Source organism: Lasioglossum baleicum, chromosome 7 (assembly GCF_051020765.1).
Source record: "Lasioglossum baleicum chromosome 7, iyLasBale1, whole genome shotgun sequence".
Lineage (NCBI taxonomy): Eukaryota > Metazoa > Arthropoda > Insecta > Hymenoptera > Halictidae > Lasioglossum > Lasioglossum baleicum.
The window spans coordinates 16,081,331-16,105,001 of record NC_134935.1 but is presented as its reverse complement, the minus strand read 5'-3'; the positions used below and the strand labels follow the sequence as shown (position 1 = coordinate 16,105,001).

Sequence of the window (23,671 nt, the reverse complement as noted above, 5' to 3'; positions counted from 1 at the left end):
CGTGTTTACAGACAAAACTCGTCGGTGTTTTCCGTTCCTCGATAGACGTCTACGTTCCAGCAGATTCTCCTCCGAACTCTTATTCCGAGTGTTTCGTTCGACTTGTACCTCGTCTTCAGAAACTGTCTGAGGCTCTCACAGAGACGAACGATCTCAAAGACGTATTCTATCCCATAAATTCGAGAAACGATTTCCGCGAAATAGTATTTTTCTTTGTATGGTACTCTTGAAGATAATCTATTTGATCGATTGGTTTCAAACCCGCACCTTCAGCACACGTAACGATACAGTTGGTACTTCGGATGAATTCGAAATAATTTTATAAACTTTCTTTTTTAGCTGTGATCGCTATGTTCAAACTTGCACTAATTATGAACTAAATAAGAAGCAGCACTCCCACTGTTTTATTAAATATCTTCTGCATCCAATTGCTGGAATATGGCAGTCATTTTCTTTTTTCCGTCGACGTACTCGATGGCTTGTAGCGTGCACAATTTTGGTTTCTCCTTTATTAAAAAAATTCGTGGAGTCAGTACTAAGTTAGAACTACTGCTGAATTCGTTTCTTTTATTAAATTTCTTCTTCATTCCAACAGAATTGCTGGGATTGTGGTACATATGTAACAAGTTAGGTACCAGTTTCCTTTTCCCATAGGTGCCGTTGATGGTTTACAGCGGGCACAATCTTGATTTTTCATTTATTAAAAAATGTATGTAGTTTGCTTATACATGCCTGGAAATCTACACGGAAGTCCAATATCAAAAGCTGCTGTAGTTTGATAGTAAAAGAATAACAAGCCTATGGGTTCAGGAAAAAGAATTGCAGTAATCGCCAGGACCCTCGACTAGACAAAACGTACACGAAGTATCGCGACCGGAAACTCGAGCTTCCTGGCCACTCGAAGCCTCGTTTTCCCACGTTCTCGCGGAAAAATCACGCCGCCGGATTTTCCTCGGGGAAATCAACAGAATTATCGGGTCTATTTTCGCGTCCGAGCACTGTACATCGTGCTCGCTGTCACGAGTATTTGCAGCTACAGATGGAAATTGGGGATAATTAATGGAGAATTTTCGAACTTCCGGCATTCGTACCTCCGCGTTTTCCGAAGGTTCTGGTGCACGTTGTACGCCAATAATCGAGGAATCTAGAAATATTCGAGCCAAACAGTTTGATTAGATTTGCTTCTTTAATGCTTAATTAACCTGGAGTTCGATCCTCGATATTCTAAACAATTTTATGAATTTTTTAAATGTAACTAAACACTGGAAAAATAAATACCTACTGTTCATTCTGGATTTTTATTTTAATCCTAAAATATTCTGAGGTGTCAATCATTTAACAATTTCAATTATGTATTTTCATAAAGTTTTGTAAAATATTTAAAAGACTAAGAATGTAAAGAATTAGGAAAACTTCTTACAAAGATCCGAGATCATTTGCCTAGCAATTTCAGCACAGTTTCGCTTAATTTTCGATGAGACTACTTTGGAATTAGGATAGTTCAGGTTATTGTTATATCGAATGGTATCATCTGCGCCACTTTTCGATCAGTCTCTCGCCGCGGCACTAGTACATAGTATCGTCGTCACTCGAGCGACTTGTCTTTTGCACTTAAATCTCTAACACGTGCACCGTCAGCTGAAAGCAGCTTTAGCCTCGAGGGAATCGCCCAGGTTTTATCAGATTTCCCGTAGCTCTGCGCTTCACAGATTTACCTGAGAACGTGTATTCGGACAATAGCCGACAACGAAACACCCCCGTCGCAACAACTTTTCTAATTTCGAAGAAGTTTCTCGATCTTTGTTCGGCGGAACGAATGATATTATCCATGCACCATTCGTTATACAATTAAGCGAAACATTATACAATTTTCCAAGACCAACTTTGAAATTTATCGCTGTAGTCTGACAAAGCAAGGCACGAGACAAAAAGACACGTGACTCGAGTGGGAGGTCCATTAACCCCCCACTTACTGCTTAACGCGCTGTCATTGGTCGGGAGCAGCCAGTCAATTCAAGTGGGCGGGACTTTCGAGCTATTTAACAGACTAAACATTGCAATTTACCACTGGATTTTAGAAAAACCAAATTGAACCTCCACTTATGAACTCTAATGAACCCTCCAATTATTGGTTCACGCGCTGTTATTGGTCGAATTAGTATAGAAGTACAAGCACTACAAAAAAATTTATATGTTTATACAAGCATTGTATAAAAATGTCATACATATAAATGATTATTTCTCTACAATTTAGTATATTAACCCTCAGAAAACGTAACTTTTACACGGTGATTTTTAAAGGCTGTTTCACAATGACGTCAAACGAGCACTGTTTAAGTCCGCCTTTCAACAGCGACTAACAAAACGATCAACGCGATTGTTCGATCATCCCAGCATCGAGTAACGAGAACAGGACGAGTCCGCGTAGCATAAGTAGCGGATGAATCCGCAGAAGTTTCGAATATCCGTCGAGGACGATATTTTTCGCGGTCGCCGCGGTCAGCTCGAGTTTTTCCTCCTCGTAATTTGTAATACAGATCTGCGGGTCTGGCCGCACGTAACATCCGCAGGAAAATATACCACGAGGCCACACCGAAAAAGCAACAAAAAAGAACCGAGGAGATCGAAAGAGAGAGAAAAAAAAAAGAAATCGAGAGAGAGCAGCTGGTAGAACGGTCCTCGTGTTTGCTGTTTGCTCCTTCCGCGTTACGGGGAACGAGCGCGGTGTATCGCGCGGGTAGTTACAATTTAGCTTTTTAAGTGCTCGGGGAATGAATAGTCGCGATGCGCAGCCGTGAAAACTGGCAAAAAGGTCGAGCCGACGATCGGTGGTCGCGCACGAGGTTGCCGTGGAAACTAGTTTCGTTCCTCTCGTGACTCCAACGCGCAAAAAACCTGTGCTCCGATATCGTCGGCACACAATGGAGAGCCTCGAAAGCGCGTCGTCAGGCTGCGCAGATGGGTTTCGCGATCGTTGAACACCTGTCGTGCGTGTTTTCTCGGCGAGGTGCGCGCCGATAGCGCTCCGATAACAACGACAGAGCCACGCGCCCCGTTTCCCCGAGCCAGATGTTAACAGAGCTCGGACAGATGTTAACTAAACTGGAATCGACTTGGCCAGGATGCTAATCGATCCAACTAAACGCCTCCTGATCTGGGGCAATCCGATCTTCAGAAACCCATGCGAAATCTTACGAACCAACTATTACATGTTCTTAAATTACTGCCTGCTCTTTATCTTTGATTATTTTCCCATGAAACTTGCACTGGCGTATTCGTCACAGTTTTGCGAAGAAAACGATGTCCAACACGAAACAATTCTGTTCATATTTACTCGTTTTATCCACGATATTGTGGGACCTCTGCTATCCGAACTAGGGACTTGAGAGAACTTTTAAAAAATCGGAAGAACGCAGATTTCGCATCGAAGTTGAAGAGTTACATCATATACGCTGTACATGAAGATCAGCAATGTAATCTCAATGTAACCTGTGAGATCATTAACCTCCCTGTTAATCGAATTACAAAGGCCAGCCGGTCCAGAAGAGCAACCAGCAGCCGGGTCTCATCCCCGGAGCAGACTAAACAGTTCCTCGGCCGGAGGAAAATTGCAGTCGAAGAGAATAATCTGCCGACTCGTCGTCGTCGCGAATCGACAATCGATTCCCGGTTGAATAGCGGGCGGGAGCTGAAACGTCTTGTTCTTTCGAATCGCTTTTGTCCCGTGGACCTCTCCGCCACGAGTGGCTCTCGTTTCCGCTTTGCGGTGATTCCCGATCGGCGAGAGAGCGGATCCCGGTAAACTCTTAATTAGCGGCGGGCTAAATCCGATCCTCTCTTCCGTTGTCCTAGGGCATCGTTACCGTTCCTATCCGCGTACCGGCAACGACGGCGACTATATACCCCTTAACCGACATCTTATTCCGTTGATACATACTATGTCGCTGGTTTATTTATTAGGTCGTGAATCACCGGCCGCGCGTAGTGTCGAATAAAAGCACCGACCGGCCGACGACGTCGAGATTGGACCCGGGGTAACGGTACCCGGTTCTTCAGATCGGGTGTCCCATTTCTTGCAATCTCCTCTCCGACAAACGCTCCTCGCGCTGAAAGCCCCCGTAAAACGAGACACTTGCCTCCGGAGCAGCGAAATTTCCATCTCCGTCGAAAGCCGATCGCTTCCAACCCAAAACTTCCGCGTATCTACCATTATTCAGTATTTATTGTGCGGCTCCGCATCTGGGAAAGTGGATTACTTTCTTTTGAAACTTACACCGGCGTATTCGCGACAATTTTCTCATAAAATTACACCCAACACCGAACAATTTCGATCATATTCACTCGTTTATCGTCGAACTTGTCGATTAGATTCGAAGGGATTAAAACAGAGACCAGATAATGATTGAAATATCATCAGGGGACTTGAGCGTTCGGATAAAAGAGTTCCGTCTGTATCGTGGACTAAAGCGACAAATGTGTTCCGAAGTACGTCGTGTTAGGACTCGTTTTAATCGGGAAAGCGTCGCGAATACGATGCCACAGCTTTCATGTAAAAATAATGAGAATTGGTTTTGTAAACAATGGATTCATATTTTCCGGGTCAGGTTCCTGACGACAAGCAAGCGTCATAACGGTTGGTCCACGCGATCGTGAAGCGCCAGAGTCAAGCTCTAGCGTGGTGTCTTCAGATCTCGATCCCCTAATCGCGGCGGAACGTTGACTCCGTTGTCGATTCGGCTGTTCCCGTTGTCTCTCTCCCGGCGATTTCCACGAAAACTGTTGGAACGTTGATCACAGACGGAGTCCCTTTATTTGCGGGTACAATGCGACAAAGAAAATGCGGCGGCACGGGCGCGTTTTCTGTGCGACTCGTAAGAGAGACCGTCTGAGAGGAGTGCAGCATCGCGGAACAGAAACCGGTCCAGTGCGCAGAACAGACTGCAACGACGAGAGACATACAGACCCGTTCCGGAGTAGTCTCTTGGAGCAGCGAATCTCGAAGGTGGCTGGCGCCGATTGTACTATTGTCTCTGTCGGAGCGGAGTGCAGAGAGTTTCTGGGGAAGGGAGGGGGGAATGTCCGTGGGGACGAAAACGGGGCCGGTCAATAGAGAATGGCTCTACGCGATTCGATAGAGACAGGTGCGTTCCCCTGGACCGGGAACATGGTCTACCTTTTCGGGAGACATTCGGGGATGGACTTGATCAAACGGCGAGGAATGGATTGGCTTCCTTTCGTTGTATTCTGAGATATTCTCCTTTTGTACTTTCCAATTACACTGTCCAACACCTCTAAAAAAGACGATAACTATTTTAATATTGTACTATACGATTTGAACTTTTTTAGGAAGCTAGAGCAATTAAATTACTACAGGATGTGAAAAGAAATTTTCTCAAAAATTGCAATTGATCGGAATTGTTGAAAAAATACTAAAAGTTGCATTTTCAACTTTTTTATGTGGGCCTATATTGAAAATTTAAAAAGTACGTTTTGTCGATCTGTATCGATTAAATATATGTATTCTGGAATTATCAAAATTGGTCGATGTTGCAATGAGCTATTGTGATTTATTCCACTCTAAAAAACCGAACGAATTTATTTGCCAACCCAATACAACATTAAAATAGTTATCGTCTTTTGTAGAATGTCCTTGAACTTTTGTCCACTACTGTATCTACTGTGTTATACGAGGTTTACCAGTACTCTCAATTTCAGAAAACGTAAATAGGGTACATAGAGAACATAGGGTATAACGGTATGGGGGTACAAGATATAATGTGAATAGAGCATGAGAAGGTGTAGGAGTTGAAGAATAAAAAGAAAATGATGCTTGACTAGGGGCGTATGAGTAGAGCATAAGGGTGTATACGAGTTGAAGTTGAAGTGTATAGTGTCACTGGGCAATTAGGGAACATGTAAGTAGGGGGCGAAGCAAACCCAAGTAGAGAACAGTGGAGTGTAGTAAAATTGACGTTGAAGTGTAGAATATAGTAGAAAATTTTAAGGTAACTAACTGAAAAGTATACCTATCTGATAAGGCATTTATAATGAGAATATGCAAATGATGTAGGAAAATAAAATAGCCAAAAATAAATGGCTAAGTAGCTTTGAATATACAACTAAAGTAGAATAATAAAATATCTGAAGAAAGATGGACGCGCAAGTAGCTTCGAATGCGCGTTCGGATCAGAGGAACAGAGTATATAGTAGCCAAAGGAAGACCATAATCAGACCAATGTATGCAGACCGACCATCTACGCACCGCAGCAATCACGCGACGTCCGTCTCACCTACATAGAAACCCGGAACAATGGGAAATCTTCTTGGAATGTAAGAATATTCCTCCTTTCCTCCTCCGCGCTGCCGCAAACTCGCGGTCGAGGATGAGCTTTCAGACCGAACAATGCCAAAGCGTGCTCGGTGTGTCGTTACGCAACCGGCGTGCGAGTCGTCGTCGTCGTCGGTACGAATCAACGAAATGGTTAGAGGAGAATAAATCGCGCTAATTGCCCTGGACTCGATATAACTCATCATCCGGCCACCGGGTCAATAAAGTGCCACGAGTATTCACGCGACTCGGGCATCGATAATTTGTTCTGTCGCGTTTTCTGCAAACATTTACACTCGCGTAATATTCGCGCGAGGGCTCTCCTCTTCTCACCGTAAATATCCGACGCGGACTACGAGCTCGGTGCAATTTTATCAGAGACTCCTCTGCATATTTAATTGGCTGCGAATGGACTCGCGGAATGTCGCGAATTACGCAATAATGATTTTCGGTGACCGAAATCAGGAAATATAGAGGGCAAGCATTTATACTACATTATAATAATTAATACCGCTTTAGATTATGCCATTTGCGACTACAGTCACGCTCGCAATAGTATTCGGACACTATTGGAAAGACGATAAACGAGCGTTAATTTTAGCATTAATATATTCATATTTAACGGTGTTCATTTTATGACGATAATTTTTGACTCCATGCCGTTCTTCACTGATGATCCCCACAACACCCAACGTGTTAATAAATTGTTAAAATGTTTGAAAAGATAAGGATTCGTCGCAAAAAGAGGCAAATTAGGGATAATTGAAAATGGTGTTCACTTGAGGCTCCGTTTCCAGGAAAATCGAACACGAGGGCTCCTTGGCAACGCGTGATACTAAACAGGACTATGCTACTTGTCTGTCCATCGCTCACCTGTTCTACTTGCAGTTGATCGCCCGCTCATTCTAGTACGATAATCAATCTTCTCTAAAACTGAGCCTTTGCTAAGAATATTCCCTGTGAATTAACAATTTCTAGATCGGTAAGAGAATGACGTTTCCCATTTCCAAAAATTTTGTTCTTCAACGGATTTTTACACAAAATAAAAATTGGCTCGCAATTTCATTAGGACGTATATTGGATTTCATCAAAATTCTTCATCTATTGACATACGGGAACAAGTCTGCTGATAATTCGAAATAAAATTCATTGAACAATTTTGAAAGTTTGGAAATTGGTTCGAGCGTGAACATTGCCAAGTCCCATGATGCATGCGCCATGTATTATCCGAAACCATGGCGGTGCACGCACACAGGTGCAGCTTTTTTCGAGTAGCCCGCACCGTGGCCGCAGTCTGCCGTTGACTGCGGCGCGTGCACGTGTAAAACACCTTTAAAGTGCAATCGTCGGTTCGTTGACTCTGCGCCGCTTCCGTAAGCAAAGCGTTCCACCCGAAACAGAGTTTCCATGTGCGCGACGGAACGAACAACACGCCCACGTACACACCTTCACCCCCCGAGAAAAGCATTCCTGCGGAAGCAACGCCGAGCCGAAACGCTAACGAACTCCTTTGACAACGATATTACGCAGATTACTAATTAATAATTCAACGAAAGCGATCCCTGAATCTCTGCACACCGGAGGTCCCCGAAGACTAGAACTTCGGAGGGATGGGAGAGATTCCTACATCCATTTTGTTCTTCTAGATTGTAGACTTTGCATCCGACAATTATTGTTGCGGAGTCTGGAAATCCGGTGCAACTATTATTGCAGTCAGGGTTGTTCATGTCGGATGAATTTATTTCTTGTCTGTTTAAATGAATGAGTTAATTTCTTGTTCGATTAAAATTGTTACTGTATAGCCTATTTAAACAGTCAACATTCGACTGTCCTTATTTGTATGATCAGTCAGTTAATAATACATCAACTCCGAATATAGTTGATTATTAATTTAATTTTTCCTCCGAGATAATTCTTTTAAAATGACGCAAAATTTACACAAAAAATTCATGTCGTATACCGAGCAAAAATTGTCACGTCCAAACAGGACGTATTCCGAATTGGACGTACTCCAAAGCAGACGTATACCGAGGTATGTACCACTGTAGAACTGGATAGACTACCTAACAGGATGTTTTAACTGCTTCTTTGGAACCAAAAAAATAAATTATTTTATTCAGAACTGGATAGACTGCTTAACAGGATGAACTAATTTCTTTCTCGTTGCAAATGTTCATAGCACAGCCATTAATAAAATCAATTATTTTATTTGAAAGTGAACAGATTGCCGAACAAGATAGACCATCTAACCGGATGATCCAACTTGGTGTTCGATTAAAATTGATTAAAAACGTCTAATAAATTCTATCTAAAATGGGATAATGTAAAATCGTCACCGCATAGTATATAACAAAGTCAATTACTAAATTCGCAACCACAGACAGGTTTCACGGCAGGAAGATCAAATTCTTCATTTTTCCAGGAAGAAAGAAAGGCGAGACACCGTTCTCATGAAATGAAATTACGGTTCTCGTCCCACGGAGAACACCGGAAGTCGATCGTCCCATGAAAAAGCCGTTGATTACGCGTGTAACGAGCGATCGGAAAATGTGTTTGTGTCGCTCGTTTCCGCCTTGACCTTACGCACGTTCCGCCGCGCCTTAACGAGCCCCGATTCGCGCGATTTATATTCCGCTGCCGCGACCCGATAGTAACGGAACAGAACCGTGGCGATATTACGATTCGGAAAGCGTGAGCCACCACCCCTACCCCGGCCACAGAGTTACGAGTTTTCTTTTGCTCGGCCATGGTTCAGCCATTAAACCGCGACGGGGGTGGGAAATGCTCCGGGAAATTTTTCTTTCCTTTTGTTCCGCTCTCGTCTAGCCCCCGTAGAGAGCGCCTCTCTTTGACGCCGGGCTCTATGCAACGAGATCGCGAAAAGCTTCACACGGAAACGCTTTCCGCGGAACGGTCGTCTTTTTTCGCTTCTCTTCCGTTCCGCCGACGCCAAAGCTAAACTTCCGTCCCGCGATTTTCAACGAATTTTTCGTACCGAAATGGCTGGCGCGAATCCGCCGCGTTGGATTTGCCAGTTGTGCGTGCTAATTGTAGTAATTAAATTCGTGACCCTTCGCAAATTTATTGTTTGTTACGGAATCGATGTATTGGGTTGCTGGACGAGAGAAAATCATAAAATCGTTTGACAAATATAAACAATATATAAAAAATAACTTTTTAAAAAACACGCTTATATTAAAATTCACTAAAAAGGAGAAAATAATTTTATTAGACATTAGTGACTATAAATAAAAGCGTGCAGCGCTAAACTATATTGACGTAATCTTCGTGGACGTTCCACGCTTTTATTTGTGGTCACGAATGTCTAAAAAAAATTATATTCTCCTCTTTAGTGCATTTTTTTATATATTTTTTTATTTTCTACTTTTTAGTCTTTTTTAAATGGAACGCAAGATATAGAAATACCGGTATGAAATAGTACGATATGGAAATACGCGAGATAGAATGAGGGGATGACTCCGAGAGACGACGTCTCTTGATGGACTCCGAAATTATCCGAAATGGAACTGTATGAACGGAACACTACACTGACTGAGCTCCTTCGGTGTGAAATGGGTCAGTGGAGTGGGGATGAGTCGGAGTGGGAACGCGTAGTGGAGTAGGGAGCGCTGGCGCGCGGAGTGGGGATCGCTGAACTCGATGACGTTCTTCCCAGCGTCGCGCGACGAGGTGGACGGTTAATATCAAAAATTTATTTGTCCTGAACGCACAGTTTTTTTTCTTAATTTGTATTTTAATATTGCATTATCATCCAGTTCTGAGCTATGTTTAAAGTTTCAAATATCTAGCTCATCGGGAAGTGGTTTAAAATTCGGTTACAAGATTTGACGTACTTAACGACAACCTGGCAAGCTGATATAAGCGTGATAATAAAAATACAGTTGCGTTGTTCCCAACTCATTAAAATTAAGAAGAAATAGCCCACGTGGCTCATGGACGTTGATTTGTATTTTCCATAAAAATCCGCTGTCTATCCAATAGCGCGAAATGGCTTTGATAGTGAACCGGAACCGGAGGAAACAAATTCGAATGCCTCGTCCATTCATCGTCGTTCGACTGCAACTAATTCACGGTATCGCGGGAATTGAGCGTGGAATCGCACGGGGACGAGGATCACGAGTCGATGAGCATTATTATTGCCTCGGCCCTGTATTTAGTGTTTCGGACAGCGGCCACTTCCGGCCGGATGTTCATAAGACACTGCGCCACTCGAACCTGACCTGTCTTGCTATATGCAAAGCATATCGATCGCTGGCAGCGCACCGAGTCTCGGTTGGCTCCGCGATGCGCTGTTATCTTGTCTCTCTGTCCTCCTGTTTGTGTTTTTTCGACCGCGTCTGTTGATTCCAGCCCGCGAGAACACCCCACTTGCGCCTACACGCAATTATCGAGCTTGAAACAAAAGCAATCCGACTCGAGAAAAAGATTGGACCGTGGAAACACCTTGCGCGATACGTTTTGCCGACTCCTTTCGCACAAATTCTGCTCGCCATTTTTGTTGCATCCTCCGGCTGCAGCAGTCTCTCCGTAACCGTCGTACCGTCGGGTTTGCCGAGCGACAGTTACGGAAGAGGTGCTACATTCATTTTAACCCTTACATTATTAACTATGTTGGTATCGAATCAATTACTAAACAGTTAAGTATTGTACGAGGTATTATATCAATTTTTCATATCTATTAAAAGAAAAAAATAATTATAAAACTACAAATATGAAACCCGTCATTTGACCGGTCGTAGTCATGTCAATATGTTGGTATCTAATCAATTACTAAACATTTAAGTATTGTATTATATCAATTTCATATTCATACAAAGAAAAAGATTAAAATAGAATGAAATTATTCTAGTTCGAAAGAAATGTTTAATTTTCGAGTTAAAATAGCTCCGAGTGCAAAGGGTTAATATTGGACCATACGACTCGGTTCTGTTTTGAGAATTTAGAACAATCGATTTACTACGTGAAAAAAATTCCGATTAGTCGAAATTGCAGCGAATATACTAATAGTTGTATTTTACAACTGTTTTATGACGGCCTGTATTGCAAAATTTACGCTCCTAAGGGTCGCTAATAATTCCAAATAGTGCAAATTGAAACATGCAATTGAATAAACTTCTTTTGCTACTCAAACGACATACCAGTGAAGTAACGCAGAATTGGATGTACGAATCTTTCTCGTAATTTTCCGGACGGAAACGTAACACGATTTCAGCAGGAACGGTGAATTTTTGCAAACAAGAAGATCGTTCGGCAGCGAATTCGACTGCGCCAACCGAGGTCGAATCGTCCTTAGAAATCGAATTTGTGGGAGACATACTCTCCGGGGCTGAACTAGCGCAGCAACGTAGCAAATGTCACGCTCGATCTGACCGTGTTTCAACCCCCTTGTACCCGGAGACACCCCCTTAGCCGCCTTGTTCTTCCTTTAATGAAATCAGAATGGCGTTTGATCCAGTTTCGATTCCGGTTTCGTTGCAGAGACTGCATAACGAGGCGTTTGTTCGTACCTAGGCCTGTACAATTGTTACCAGACCGTTATAGCATTAACCTAGTGGCGAACATTGATCCGACCGCGCAAATTGCACCGCTCGGACATGATCGCGCCTCTGCTAGGGGCTGCATAATGAAATATGCAACGTGGACTAGAAAATCCCTATCGCAACACCCCGATTTTCACGATTTTATAGCAACTGGTACGAATAGAATCTGGTAATAGGAATTTGTTCGACGTTCATTCCGAATAACATCTTTAATTTGCTGAATTATCACAAATGTTTAGTCATTTTCTCATTTTTCAGAATTATTAAAAAATCGTACTCTACATTGAAGATAATCAATTTTCGTTTAAGTTAACACAACAACGTTTTATTTCTTACATCCTTATGTGATAAAAAAATATGGAAATATTAGATTATGTATTTAATCAAACAAAATTAACTTAATGGAGTTTTATTAACACAACTATGAGCACACAGAAAACACGTCTATTGGATTTAAATATCACACGTCAAGTGAGAATCATTCGGGCTAGAAATCATTGAACGATACATCGAACAAATAATTAACGGGTTTATAAATAAACTGAAATATACACAAATATTAAATCGATCGTTCCTTGAGTGAAACAACAGATTCATTTTGACATATTTCAACAGGAAATAAAACTAAAACGTTGCTTAACGTTCCCTGAAAAAATCTTCTCTGGTCACAGTAGGTATCTTTGCATGCGAAAGAAAGTTAGATCTACTCCATTTTATTAGGTTCGCAGGGTTGCATACCCCTTGATAAGATTGTACATCTGTATCTTCTGTGGCGGTGAACGTACACACCTTTTACATGTTTTGTACATTTTTCTATCACGTTGTACAAGAGTCTATTAGAGAGTCTATCTAAGAAAGAAGATGTCTATTAGCCACAATTTGCTAATGAAACATCCAGTTGTAGTGGGAACCCAATCTGTTGATACTTCGTAGACCCTTAGACATTCGAGTTAACGGCTGCCCGTTCAGAAAGCTAGAGAGAGAGAGAAGGCACGCATAATTGCCGTTCATGCCAGCCGTTGGACCGCGAAATCGTGTGTTTGGTAATAAGACCGAAGTAATAAAGTTTCTCGAACATTGCAAGTCACGGAGTGGATTCTACCTGGACAGCCAACAGCATTACGATCCGATTTGCACCGGCATAGTTCGCCGGATGCAATAATGATACACGATGAAATTCGGTTCTCCGAGTCGAGACGCTCGAACGATTATAATTCGCGACATCTGGAATTTCCACGTTAATGCTACTGCGAACAATTTCGCGACTCTGTATAGTCGCTGAATCGAGGGACGAGGAAATAGCTCTTCGTATCGGCTTGGATCAGGCTTGGCTCTCCTCTCTCTCTCTCTCTTTTGCTCTCTTTTGCTCTGCTTTATTAAAGCTACTCTTGATCCGCGTATCATGCCAGCGTATCCGCCCGAGAAATATCCATCTGCGCCAATAACCGTCGGCGACGCTCGAAAATAATATCGCCCCGGCTCACTTGATTCGCATTAGACTGGTGACTGAGCTCTCGTCGCCTAGTTCCGCTTATGCCACCCTTGCCGAGACGTATTCGCTCGAACCAGTCGCCTATCTTTACAATTATTCAGATATTTGATGTGCAAAAGCATCAAGATATCAGATTTTTTGTTAAAACTACAAAGGTTTAACTTAAGTTAGAATATCAATCGTTTCCCAAGCTAGAATAAGTACACAGTCACGTGCTTCTTAGGCTTTTTGGAAGCTCGTCTTAATAGATACACACATCATGATTTTTTGAGAGAATGGGTTCATTCATTCAATTGTATTCCTCACTGTATCTCGCATATTTCATTTATCCTCTTGTCATCATAACATCTTTATTCCCAAAAATGTCGTAGAAGAGAAAAGAAAATTTCTGTTTCTTGTATGGCTACATTTATTTTACTGCTTAAATATTGATTGCAAACGAATCAAATTTTGTTTCATTTAAAAAGGAAGACGTACCATTCATATTTGTTAGACTTTGTCCAAAATCTTCATGACGAGTGCGACTCGTAAAATAGAAAATAAAAGAAGAAATGCGTGGAAAATGAATAGTATGCTAACAGATGTAATGTTGTTGTTGCAGATACAGGCGAAGCGCGAGCTGTTCTTCAAGGGGGACAACGCGGGTCTAATATCCTCGCCTACGGTTCCGTCAGTGCCACCCCCGCAACCTCCGTCGCAGGCACCGTCGTCGGTTAGCACGTCGACGACAACGAGCACGACGACGACGCTAGCGTCGCCAAATACGGCGCCGTCAGTCCCGACGACCGGTTACACGAGCGTGACCTCTTCAGCGGCGTCGATCACGAAGCCCCGGTTACCCTCGTCGAATCAAATCCTGAATCAAAACGATGGCTCCGAGATCGACAGTAACAAACGAGACTCGAACCGGACCAACAACGACAGCAACAAAGAGGCCGCTGTTCTTCATCATCCCAGACCCACGCCGCTGACCAAGCCGAAGGAGCTCGACGGATACGTCGGGTTCGCGAACCTGCCCAATCAAGTCTACAGAAAGGCGGTCAAGAAGGGCTTCGATTTTACTCTGATGGTCGTAGGTCAGTCGCCCTTCGACCCTTCATTCTTATCTACTATTTTACAATCTATTTAGGATAGATTGCTGAAAGACACGGTTAACAAATTGGCTGGCAAAATCAAAACCGAATGGTTATTGAAATCAGTAGATTGCGGATCTTTCTGTGTTTATAGCAAAATTGAGTAGATGAAATACAATATCTCGTTGAAAATTTTTTCAATTGGACACGTCAATATACAGGGTCATCCGTTTTTAAACGGCCAAACGTTAACCAGCTATAGAGGACCCCAAATGGAACAACTTTTACCCCTATCACTTTTTTTGTTTCGGCCTTGATTTCCAGATAATTGCAAAAAACCATCATTTTTTGAGTTTATCGATTTTTGAAATCGATTTTTGTGAACAAAACTAATGTAATAATTTTTGTCAAACCAGATTTGAAATCAGCGTGAAAAAATCTACGGGAAATAGGACACAAGAAGTTCTTTTTTTAATGGAACTCTTCCGATCATATTCTCTCACTGTCGGTACGTGGAATTTATTAAGAATGCCTGTCTAAGCAAAATAAATTTTCTGCAGAAACAGCAACTGATATGTTATGAGTCAACGGTGTATTGGATCGCAAAACGAGTCTGCGTTCTTGATATCAATCCAATGTATTCGTTAAGAATTTTAAAACATTTGAAGAATGTTCAAAATTGTAACTTCGCTGTAAACTCGGTCAAAATTGCTCTGATCTTGAGAGGATTCTTTATGTAAATTTCAGAATGCATTCTAGCTTGCAAGTTGACCAATTTAGCAAATGTGGGGCTCATTTATAACATTTCGCTCAGTATTCGAGCTACGAATAGCATTGTAAGGCAGACCAAGGGAGAAATAGGTTGAAAAGTCCATCTAAAAACGTTGATGAGAAAGTATATCCGGAAAAGCTGACGAGCGGGGGTCTGAATGGACCCAGGCGTGACAGGCTGCGCAGCCGTCCATAACATTCCCCGGTTCCAAGGGTTAAAACCATCCACTCGGCTTTCTGCCGTGTATACTCTGTTTATTCTGAACTGAACTGAATTCGTTTTCGCGAATGGGACGCTGGGCGGAATTGCATCGCACGACGTCCTGCGACTCCCTTCATTAACGTCCATTGTGTAAATGGACGTACAATGGCCGGGTTTGTATGTATATGTCTGTGTACGTTTTCTTCTTTTTTTTTCGCTGTCCCCCTCCTCCTTCGACGAGGTTCCCGAGATCGAGAGACAAAGAGATATATCCCCGTTCCTCTCCCGGTTGGTATTTCAATTTCACCGAGGATATTGCCTTATGAACTTCCATCTGCTTAACACGTGCAGAACTCGCCCGTTTCACCCGGCTGGATTAGGGCTGTCTTCAAGTAGCAGGGGCTCTCATTTGCGTTCCCCTGGGGCGCTCGCAACCCGCTAAGCGCCGCACAGTGAGCCCAAAAACCGAACTTTTTGGACAAAAAAATACTTTATGGTATGGGCGGATGAAGTATCGAGTTATTGGGTTTTGTAGATAAGGATTCTTGATTTCTTGTGACAGTTAACGATTTTCGCGCAGCACGTCATCAAAGTATAGTCCTTCACGAACATTTAAAAAAAAATTCCAATTAAATCGATGAAAAACTGAGTTGTCGGCAGATTTTTGTCCAAAAAGATCGGTTTCTCGCCCACTGTGCGCCGGCTAGATAACTAGCCCGTTCCTGCATCGCAGAACGCATCGAAAGATTTTAAAAAAAATTCTATTCTACCTCTCCAGACCCTTTCTCCATTCATGCGACATAAAAATTGGCTGCGTTAATTGCAAGATCATTGCTTTTCTTCGGAAAGCGTACAAGAGTCTCTTTTAATTCTCAGTTGTTGACTTTTTGCAGTAACTCCATAAAATCCGCATTCAGTTCGACTAGTACAGGTTGTTCAGAATGGAATTGCCAGATGATAGGGATAAATTCCGAGAAGATGGTTTTACGTCCCACTTGTTATTGGCGAAAGCGAGAACGGCGAAAAGTTTTTCCGGTTTCAACATTCCAGGCTCGCCACTGTTATTCGGTAACAGTGAGTGCAGTGGCGCGAAAGTTGTCGCGACGAACGTTGGTCGGGATGAAAGTTTGAAATTTGAGAATATAAGCGGTCCGCGGCTATTATTAGCGCTGTTATAAACAGCGCCGTTTTCTCCGTAAATAGAGCAATTGAAGTGCTTAGCCTTGAGAGAGAGAGAAGGCGCGGCACTTTGGCCAGTTCAAGGTACCCAGACCGAAAGGTCAGGACACCGTTTGGTATTTAGAACCGTGCCCTGAAAAAAACTGTACGACTACCCGTTGCTATAAACTCTACGAACACCAAACACATCATGGTTCATGTTTGAACACAAACTGCACCTTGATCTGTACGATTTTTTTCAAAACACAAAATAATATACTTTAGGATAAAACTGTTTGCATCCGAAAGGTTGTATCTTCGAGCAATCCTCATATTTTTCTCATTAAAAAATATTAACATTTGCTGAAGATGTGGTCGATATTACTAACATTTATTCGTGTGGTTTTCAGGGGAGTCAGGACTTGGCAAATCGACTTTGATCAACTCAATGTTCCTGGCCGACATATACAGCGCCGAGTACCCAGGTCCCAGCCTTAGGATTAAGAAGACTGTAGCCGTAGAGACTAGCAAAGTTTTGCTGAAGGAAAACGGTGTGAACCTCACTCTGACTGTTGTCGACACACCAGGCTTCGGCGACGCTGTTGACAACAGCAATTGGTAACGTGGAACTTGTCTCGATGAACCTGCAACAAAGCTACTCACCCTCCGATTTTGGAAATTGAAATTTGTAAAACTAGACTGCGGATGTGTATGCAATTTTCAAATTTTGTAGATACAGAATTTTAAGAAAGTGGGACCAAATAAAATCCTGTTCTCATTGGTAACAGCCTTTGTAGATCCAAAACAAATAAAAATCTGACTAAATTCTATCGAATTTTATATTCTAGCATTTCTTGAAAATTTTTATAAGCCACAGATGTATAAAGATCGGCAGTCTATTTATAACAAATCGAAAAATCATCAAAATCGGAAGGTAGGTAACTGGCAGCTGATTTTACGGAGATGTATTCACGGATTCTAATTTCAGTTGGGTGCCAGTAATCGAGTACATCGAGTCGAAGTACGAGGAATTCCTGAATGCCGAGTCCCGGGTAGTCAGAAGACAGATACCAGATAGTCGGGTGCACTGCTGTCTTTACTTTGTCGCGCCCTCGGGCCACGGCTTGAAACCATTAGACGTTGAGTTCATGCAACGTCTCCACGATAAAGTGAACATCATACCTGTCATTGCGAAGGCAGACACCATGACACCCGACGAATGTGCTCACTTTAAGAAACAAGTATGTCCGTGACGTATACTCTCGTAGTCACGCACTATTGTGCATGGAAAATATCTATCTGCGTTTTCGGAATGACTGATTCTTGAATCTTGCGAAAATAAAGAGTTTGTTCCCACTTGTTTAGATTCTGAACGAGATCGCACAACACAAGATAAAGATCTACGAGTTTCCCGAAGTCGAGGAAGAGGAGGAGAGCAAACTGCATAAAGTTCTTCGAGATAGGGTCCCGTTTGCGGTGGTGGGCGCGAATACCGTCGTCGAACAGGACGGTAGGAAAGTTCGCGGAAGGAAGTATCCTTGGGGAATCGCGGAAGGTGCTTACTCTAATAAATTTAAAACTGGCTTACTAGAGAACATACCGAACTGGCATTCACAGATTACGAAGAAACTTTGATGAAAATACTTGACTCATCTTTTTCCTCTGGGAACTATCAAAAGTTGAGAACTACTGAAGCTAGGACAACTCTTTAAATACCAAAACTCTGTAACCTTTAATAAGAAATCTAAATGTCCAAACAGATCCCTGAGAATTGTGTTCGTTTCAAAACTACTAGCGAAAAGAGATTATAATTTTAGTAGAAACAGCTTTCGAGCGAAGTTTCATGCAAATCTGTGGAAGTCACGCAACTATGTTACCTTGTTGGAGCACATTATTGATTATTCTGAGGTTTGATGCAACTCACGTCCTTTTTCATTCGACAGTGGAGAATTTGGAGCACTGCGATTTCATCGCCCTTCGGAATATGGTAATCAGAACGCATCTACAGGACTTGAAAGACGTGACGAACAACGTGCACTACGAGAACTTCCGGTGTCGCACGTTGGCAGGCATCGGCGTTGATGGAAAGCCGACGAAAGTCTCAAATAGGTAAGCTGTGCACAATATTCAAGCCCCATCCAGAATGAGAACATTACATACTTCGACTAGAGAACGAGGTGAGCCTGCAGAACAGCTACACACCCTTCAATTTCGTTAATTTTTGGATATGTTATGGATCCGAACATTTTGAACAACTTTCTCCTGTGAACAGTAAAGGAAAAAGTCCTTCAAAATATCAATTTCTACAACGTATCCAAAAATCATCGAAATCGGAGGGTGGGCAGCCGTTCTGCAGGTTCATCGAAAACGAAACCGACTTCGGAGATACCGTCCAGTTTATTTTTGAAATTGAAAGTGCGCGTTCAGGTCAGCGAATACAGGTCGATCAATATAATACAGAACAGTACAATATATGGTGAATATAACACTACGATCCTGTAATAGGTCGATCACATCAGTTTACTTTTCCTTTTTAGCGCAAAACGTTTGACAAAATGCTTGTAGCTTGTTTTTTCGTTTTTACTGTGTAAAAATTTCGAAAAGCTTGTGCATGCAAACTATTAAGAGAATATTGTATACAGACCAAGAGTAAGATATGAGATTGTCGAATAATAATAATAATTAGCGGCCTGGTTTAAGGCGCGCGTTCATAGAAAATAAGCTAGAGAGGAAAGTGCTCCTGAAAACACATATTTCCAATGGTGTACATCCTCTACTTGAATTTTAATGCTGGTTTCTTATTGGTTAGTTTGTGCCCCCCAGGAGTGATGAACAGTTTCATGACAGTGTGGTAAGTCTTTCAATAAGGCCAGGGTATCGTGTAATATAGTTTTGTGTGCACAAGCCTTGTCCAGTTTCCATTTACTGCGTACTATACATATAGTGTCTATAGGTGTATTTAGTTGAAGGGGGGTTCACTCCATCAATTAATTAATTAATTAGCTATACGATGTTGTGTGCATTCCGTTCAGGATAGATCAACGGTGGCAGTGAACCCTCTAAAGTCAAGCATTTAGTTTCTGTAAGTAGATTGCATTAGAAAATATTTTTCATGAAACTTTGTCATTTTCGGTTTAACATCATGTTGCTACCTATAGTCAGCGTCATTAGGTATACCATAGGGTCATTCCATGCCAAATCGATCACTTTTTGCAGACACCTTCGTGGATTTTGTTCTAAATGAAATATGTTGTAGTCCATGTGAAATTAGGGGGGGTTTAAGTCATCATTTTGTCGGTTTCGAATTTTTTTAGAAATGGCAGGCCTTCCAAGTTTTCAATTTTTGCCCATTTCGGCGAAAACGGGCATCGCTTACGAATTTTTATCTCGGGATCTGTTTGTCCGATTGAGTTACATTTTTTTTGTTTTATTCGGAAAGGACTGGGCTATTACAAAATAATTTTTTCAACCTCGAAAATCAACTTTATAATGTCGAAAAATTTAAACAAATTCTTTTTTTCCGATGAGGGGGTCATACCTGAAACGGGGGTAGATGGCGGCCTTTACCAACTTATTGTGACCCCAATTTTTATGGCTCCATCTTTTTCAAGGGTGCATTCTAAAGGGCAAACTTCAAGGAATATAGCCATATTTTTTTCAAAATTTAAATCACTCTGGCCCCTCATCGAAAAAAACGTAAAGAAAGAATTTGTTTAAATTTTTCGCCATTATAAAGTTGATTTTCGAGGTTGAAAAAATTATTTTGTAATAGCCCAATCCTTTCCGAATAAAACAAAAAAATGTTGCTCAATCGGACAAACAGTTCCTGAGACAAAAATTCTTAAGTGAGTGATTTTCGCCAAAATCGGCAAAAATTGAAAACTTTGGGGGCCTGCGATTTCTAAAAAAATTCGAAACCGGCAAAGTGATGACTTAACCCCCCCCCCCCCCCCTAATTTCACATGGACTACAACATATTTCATTTAGAACAAAATCGTCGATGGTGCCTGCAAAAAGTGATCGATTTGGCATGGAATGAACCCATACTGATTCTGCTTGCTTTCTAGAACAGACTTTTCTGGGGTACCCTGTGGCCCAATTTTAACGATACTTCAGTGTAGTATGAAACTCGAAAAAATATTTAACATCTATTCCTTTTTACAACTATCGATCACCAGATTGCAGATTTTTCTGAATCAGTTTATGGGTACTGAAATGCTGTAAAAAAAGTTTCTGCTCTGGTGCTCATTTAGGGGGTGGAAATCACCCTCGAGAAGAGAGAATATTGTACAGTTCAAGTTCATTTTCACCCCCTGAATGGAAATAACAGATGAAAAAAATATTTGTATATTTTTTCACGTTTTATATTATACCACTTTATATTATAAAGGAAACTATATTCCTTTTTAATCAACGAGTACTCGTACCCATCCAAAAAAAAAGGAAATTCTGTTTTCCCCCCTTCCCGTGTAGATAGATTTCAAAGAACACAAACACAAACCAGAAAGATAGATGAGAAGAAGAACGGGGCTTCGATAATTTGATTCTTTGATGTACAGTTACCTTAATTGAAGTTATTCTCGTCTATTTTATAGGAACCCGTTGGCACAATTGGAGGAGGAGAAGAGGGAGCACGAAAATAAAATGAAGAAGATGGAGATTGACATGGAACAGGTGTTCGAGATGAAAGTTAGAGAGAAGAAGCAGAAGCTTAAGGACTCCGAAGCAGATGTATGTATCCAGTGATCTTGCAACTACATAAACATTTATACAAGTTGAAATCAAAAAGATCATTTTTCTTAAGCATGACCAGTTAGTTCAGAGACTGCTTTCTTCATGTACACAGATCAACAGATCTACAGGGGTGGCTGAAAAGTTCCCGGAATTTTTTAAAGAATTTCAGCAACATAAAAATACCGCACAAACGAATGAATCCACACACTTGACCGAATAATAAGTTTTATTACTTCATTAACAATGAAATGAACCAGAAACATTTACAACAAATGTTCGAAATTGCCTCCTTTCGATTCGATACATTTACGGACCCGCTTTCTAAAATTCCGGACGATGTGTGGATTATTTTTATGCTGCTGAAATGCTTTAAAAAATTCCGGGAACTTTTCAGCCACTCTGTAGTTCCTAGTTTTCCTAGCGTCCTTTCAACTTTTGTCGACGTAGCTGGGTATTAACTAAGGAAAAAAAATATTTTTCCAGTTGCAAAGAAGGCACGAGCAGATGAGACGCTCCCTGGAGCAGCAGGTCCGCGAGCTGGATGAGAAGAGGCGAGCATTCGAGGCTGAGAAGTTATCATGGGAGCAACAGACCGGCCAGAGTATCGAGGAGCTTCGCAGACGCAGCCTGGAGGCCAATTCAAAAGAGTGAGTATTGTCCGTGACCGGCACAGGTCCGCTTTATAGTTGTTCGTACTACGATGTTCGTCACGTTGCCCATTCTTCTATCGGTGTGAAACGGTTATTTGAGAATAGAAACCAGCCGCTTCCTGCACGAGTGGAAAGGTATTTCCCAAAAGAACACGTAGTACATTTATACATTGTTTATATATTTATAGGTAAATGGACAAACCGCTACGATCCACCTGTGTATAACAAACAGATCAATTTTGACACGGGTTAAAAGTATTGTCGAGTCGCTTGAGTCTTTGCTTCGGAAGTTTTCTATAATGTGCAATATTTCACGTGTGCAATAAAAGCATTCGCAATTCAAAAGCTTTGCAAACGTAAACAGAGTATATCGTAATTCGATTCGCTGCTATACTAATCAGCTGGATAGAATTCAATGCATATCAGAGTTCCGTAGACGTTGATCCATGGCATACAGCTTCTGCTATAATTGCAGGAAACAACTAATCATCATTAATGAGCATGTTTAGCATAACCGTCTTTCAGAACTTCGTTAAAGTCAATTTAGTAAATGTTATCCATTAACGTTGTCTCATTCGGTGGTAATTAGAGTGGTCGAATCTGTCAACGCGGTAGCCGAGATCAAACATCGTTTTCCTATATTGAATATTTTATTTTTCTACATTGAACATTACTTTTCTAGATTGTTTGTCGTGTCTGTTCGTTATTTGCACCATTTTAAGAGAAACCAGTGCGGGACAGGTCCAGAAATCTCGTGTCACGTGTCTGGAGCAAATTCGGTTTGAAAATTGACGCTTGTGGCGCCATCTGCGAAGAACAACGTCGAAATTTTGAACTAAATTCGAAATTCTTGCTGCAATGTCTCTATAAAGTTGTTAACTAATTTTGTCGAAGTTTCTTTGTTAGTTTTAGGGCCGTAGATTAGGATCTCTTGAGATACGTGACACAAGAACACTTGCGACTGTCCCCCATTTTATTTATGGGGAAGATTAAATCATTCGATCAACATAGGGTGTCTTGGTAAATGTGATACAATGAGGAGAGAAGAATCTTTTACGTGGACATTGATGTTAGATTGTTGCCATACATTTATGTTGTTATATTTTATAATTCCTTTCCGATTGTATCACAGTTAAGAAGACGCGCTTGTCCTTTGGAACACTTTTTTAAAAGTTAGCACTGAATGTCTCGTGCGATGTAACACGTACGTTGATGATATGCACAGTGTTTTCTCGATGAAAGCCTTTTAAACATACTCAACAATAAATATACTATTTATATTCATTGTTCGCTGTAGCTGAATTTAAGTATTCGATCACTGTACTAACAATTTGCTTCGGCGACCGTAGGGAGTGTTGAATCTGTTCGTCGTGCTTTTTATTGACCACTAGTGATTGTCCATTTTGGTAATTTCATAACACGAAAACAAATTTTGTCGACTGTACATTTGTATTGTTCTCTGTACTGTAAATCGTGCACTGTGCTTTGTGAATTGTGTTCGGTGTTACAAAATACAAGAAGGAGATGCCAATGAATGCAAAGATAAATAAATAAGATAAATGGGCGATTCGTTTGCAAATGAAGCTAGTCGAGAGAACGCTGTGCGTAGACGAAGGAAAGCTTTTCAAGGTACGAATGTAAATGTCATGCTTGCGCTTGTTTGTTTGTTGTGTGTATACCATATCGGGGTGTCCCTAATTTA

At 41.5% G+C, this 23,671-nt stretch overlaps 1 protein-coding gene across 5 annotated transcripts in view; it reads left to right on the top strand.

Moving 5' to 3' along the window:
* The window catches only part of Pnut (septin 7-like protein pnut), a 55,944-nt gene that overhangs the window by 21,342 nt on the left and 10,931 nt on the right, over positions 1-23,671 (top strand). For 2 of the 5 annotated variants that reach the window (XM_076428328.1, XM_076428326.1), the window contains exons 3-10: positions 13,983-14,457; positions 16,996-17,203; positions 17,574-17,826; positions 17,951-18,140; positions 18,529-18,694; positions 19,395-19,436; positions 21,181-21,316; positions 21,803-21,966. In XM_076428328.1, coding sequence (XP_076284443.1) covers positions 13,983-14,457; positions 16,996-17,203; positions 17,574-17,826; positions 17,951-18,140; positions 18,529-18,694; positions 19,395-19,436; positions 21,181-21,316; positions 21,803-21,966 — 1,634 coding nt within the window. Of the gene's footprint in view, positions 1-13,982; positions 14,458-16,995; positions 17,204-17,573; positions 17,827-17,950; positions 18,141-18,528; positions 18,695-19,394; positions 19,437-21,180; positions 21,317-21,802; positions 21,967-22,157; positions 23,667-23,671 lie in introns of those variants that run through there. The other 3 variants (XM_076428330.1, XM_076428327.1, XM_076428331.1) reach the window with 2 other exon arrangements.